General features: G+C 38.0%; 1 protein-coding gene across 1 annotated transcript in view; it reads left to right on the forward strand.

Moving 5' to 3' along the window:
* Positions 1 to 1,702, forward strand: part of LOC107099736 (transmembrane emp24 domain-containing protein 5-like) — a 6,534-nt gene extending 4,832 nt beyond the window's left edge. Inside the window, 1 exon segment of the mRNA XM_015397979.1 lies at positions 73 to 1,702. Coding sequence (XP_015253465.1) covers positions 73 to 291 — 219 coding nt within the window. The 3' untranslated portion in view covers positions 292 to 1,702.
* Positions 1,703 to 3,416: the final 1,714 nt, after the last annotated feature.

The following is a 3,416-nucleotide window of genomic DNA, read 5'->3' on the forward strand; positions in this document are numbered from 1 at the left end:
CCTAACAGTTTTTTTTTAAAGGTGCAGTGAAAGCTCTGTTTTTTATATATATTCTGCCATTCTGTCCTCTAGGACACCATCAACAACGTGAAGTCCCGCCTGGGGAAAAGTGTGCAGATCCAGACGCTGCTGCGGGCGTTCGAGGCCCGCGACCGGAACATCCAGGAAAGCAACTTTGAGAGGGTGAACTTTTGGTCGGTGGTCAACCTCGTGGTGATGATGGTGGTGTCGGCGGTCCAGGTCTATCTGGTCCGCTCGCTGTTTGAGGACAAGAGGAAAATTCGCACATAACGTCACCAAAGCTGGAAGGACAGAAATCAAGAAACTAACACATGAATACGGTTACTAAGGTTGCTCTTTTCTATGTTTTTTTTTCTACAGTTATAAGGAGGCCTCTCAGAAAACAACAAACATTTGCTAAGGACACATTCATCCCTGCAGTTTTCTGTCTAATGGATCCCAGGTTCTGAATAACAATCCTCCCTTTAAAGCTTTATACTGTGTTGTGCTCCTTCTTAGCTGCTGTTTATATGCAATCATTTTCCTAATAAGTGTTACCAGGCTGTAGCCAATTTGCAAATAATGTTTTATGTGAAAGTAAATGAAGAAGAGGTTTGCTTCCTGGATAACTTATTCCTGCCCATCAGTCAGGTAGCCTGTCCTCGTGACTGTTGTGAAATCCATCTTTTAAACTGTTACCTGTTTACTGTCTGTATGTTGTTGAAATCGGCCATATTTGGTTTCCCCTCCACTGCTGAACCATCAGGTGTGCGGCTGCTCAGGTCGGACTGCTGCTAAGATAAAGACTGGAGTGGAAGAAAAGGAATCCGCGGCATCCGTAGCTGCTCAGGGTGTCTTCTTACAGCCCACTGACCCTGTGAAGATGTGCGCTCCGCTTTTCTCTCGCTCTCTAGTGACAGAAGTCTATTTCTGTGTGACTGACACCTGGAAGGCCGCTGCCAGCGCCGCTCCGTTTACCGTCATCCTCGCCTACGTCTGCGCTTTTTCCTGGATAACTGACATCTTTGCTGAACTTGTACATTTTAAAGGGATGATTGCACTGCCTTTAAACAGTTTTATTTGACTAAGGCACTGGATTTTCATAGGTGGGTTAAAGGAAGGCTTCATCAGTGCAGAGACCTGTCCTGGTTTACCTGTTGAAGGTTTAATGTATTTTTTTTGCCTTAGATTCTGCTGTGGTATCAATCAGATTCTTTTATTTTTATATTTCTTTTCTTCACGGCTGAAGCCAAACTCTGTATAATTGCTGTAAGTGCATCCTGAAAGCCGGCCTTTGCTATTCAGCCTTATGTTTCTAGTACTTAAAACCTAACATTCACCATCTGGGTTGAAATTATGCAAGTTTATTATGCAACGCTTTACTTTTCTGCTTTCCTGAATCTATTTTGCCTTTAAAAAGCGTTTATCTGCTCAGCTTTCATCTCTTTATGTTTGATGATAAGATTCTGGTATTGTTATAATAGATGTATAGATAATGTTTCTGATCTGACCTTTTAGAGGATAACATTTCTAAGAGTGTTTCTATGTTACTGAGAAGGAATAAAGGACTCTGCTACTCTTTAAAAAAAAACATTTTCTACATTTTTGATGGATCTTAGGAGGGTTGAAGGAACCTGACATTTATTCCAATGTTCTGAACTTGTTGATAAAGTAAACAAGCCAAACTTTTCTGATTTGTGCCTTGCTTATGTATCTTTAAGCAAAATATATCAGGAAGTCTAAATACTTGTGTTTAAATAAACAAAAGCTGGTATTCCTGGAGCCACTAAAATAAGATTAAAGTTAGATAACTGCTGTTAAGAAGAGAGATGCAGAATTAAGTCCAATTCTAATTACCACCTGCTAAATTTAGTTGTATTTCTCATTTGCACTTTTCTGATACTATGGTTTATAGAAGCATCAGAAACCATCTGCTCAGTGGGAGCAGCTGAACTGCATGTTTTACTGTCAACAATTTCTAAAAAACCTTATTTCTTCCTGGTGCCTTTTCAGATTATGGGAATAGTGTGCTAGCCTGCTTTTTGCCAGCTGGGTGGCAGTGTGCAGCAGCAGTTGTTACCATTTGGGGCTTCTTCACTTTCTCTGCTACATCATTAAAATAGTCTTTAAATCTGAGGATGACTAATCATTTTAGAGATTTAGAAACCATATTTTAAAATGCTTGGAGCTGCTAAACATCTGAAGAAGAGAAATTATTTCAGCTCTACTTATGTTTTTTTTTTTATTGTTGGATGGCAAACAACTTAAGGTGCATTTACTGCCACCAACCAGACTGAAATGAGGTCATATTAATAATGCATATCTCAATGGTGTGCACAAATGTGCAAATTTCAGCTCGACTAGAAGAATGGAAACCTTTTATTAGATATTCCTCTTTTCTTGTGGCTGTAGAGCTGTGATGATCAGATCAGACAGTCCTTCACTTCCTAAAAAGAATATGTTGGATTCTTTTTAGGAAAGTTTGAAATGTTTTTCATTGTGATCCACAATGTTTAATGTCCTATCAGATACCGTACGGATGATCTGGTCCTGGCAACGCCGCAGAAGTCTGACACCATCTGTAAAAAAAATATTGGTCACATGAAATCAAAGTATTATCTGAATGTTCAGTCTTTCACTGGTTCTAAAATGCTTGCACAAGTATCCCTGGTTTTCCTCTTACTAGTATTTAAAAAATCATTTTGGTTTATTTTTTTGCAGTTAAGTTTGTTAAACTTACCTTTGATGAAGAAAAACAAAAATAGCTTTTTGAGGACATCGATCTTTGTTTAATCTTAAAACGCTCGAACAAAAATTGTAGAGAAATCTTAAAGCTTAAATGTTTCATATATCAACCAAGTTAGGAATCTTCTTTATTGTCTAATTTCAGTAACATCAGAGGCATATTTACAATCGGTTTATGTTTATGATGCAGCACATTAGTTGTAGTTCAGCCTAGAATCGAAGCAGGCTGTATAAAAGTTCTTCAGATGTTGATTTGCTGACATGCTTTGGATTATTGTCATGCAGTATAATCCCAGAGCACTGAATATGAGAACACAAGCGAATGTCTGCATATTCTCTGTCAGGATTTTATTATAGAGGTCAGGATTCACAGCTCCATCGATTACAGAAGCTGGACTTCATGATACGATCATAATATTTAATGCCAGATGTAAGAGGATTCACACAATCCAGTTAGCTCTTTTTGAAAAGCATTGGTTTTTGCAGTTTTATTAAACTGTACTGCATTGAATACAGTTTCATTGTGGCTTGCGTTATTGATAGATTTATTTTATTCTAGGAAAGATAAAGACTCAGTTGGAAGGATCACGTCTTTTCAATGTGTGTTTTTTTTTTTATTAGATAGTAACTTTTGTTGTGGTTCAATGAAGTCCCAAAACCTTTAAAACATG

Source organism: Cyprinodon variegatus, unplaced genomic scaffold (assembly GCF_000732505.1).
Source record: "Cyprinodon variegatus isolate N-32 unplaced genomic scaffold, C_variegatus-1.0 Scaffold902, whole genome shotgun sequence".
In the NCBI taxonomy this organism is placed as follows: domain Eukaryota; kingdom Metazoa; phylum Chordata; class Actinopteri; order Cyprinodontiformes; family Cyprinodontidae; genus Cyprinodon; species Cyprinodon variegatus.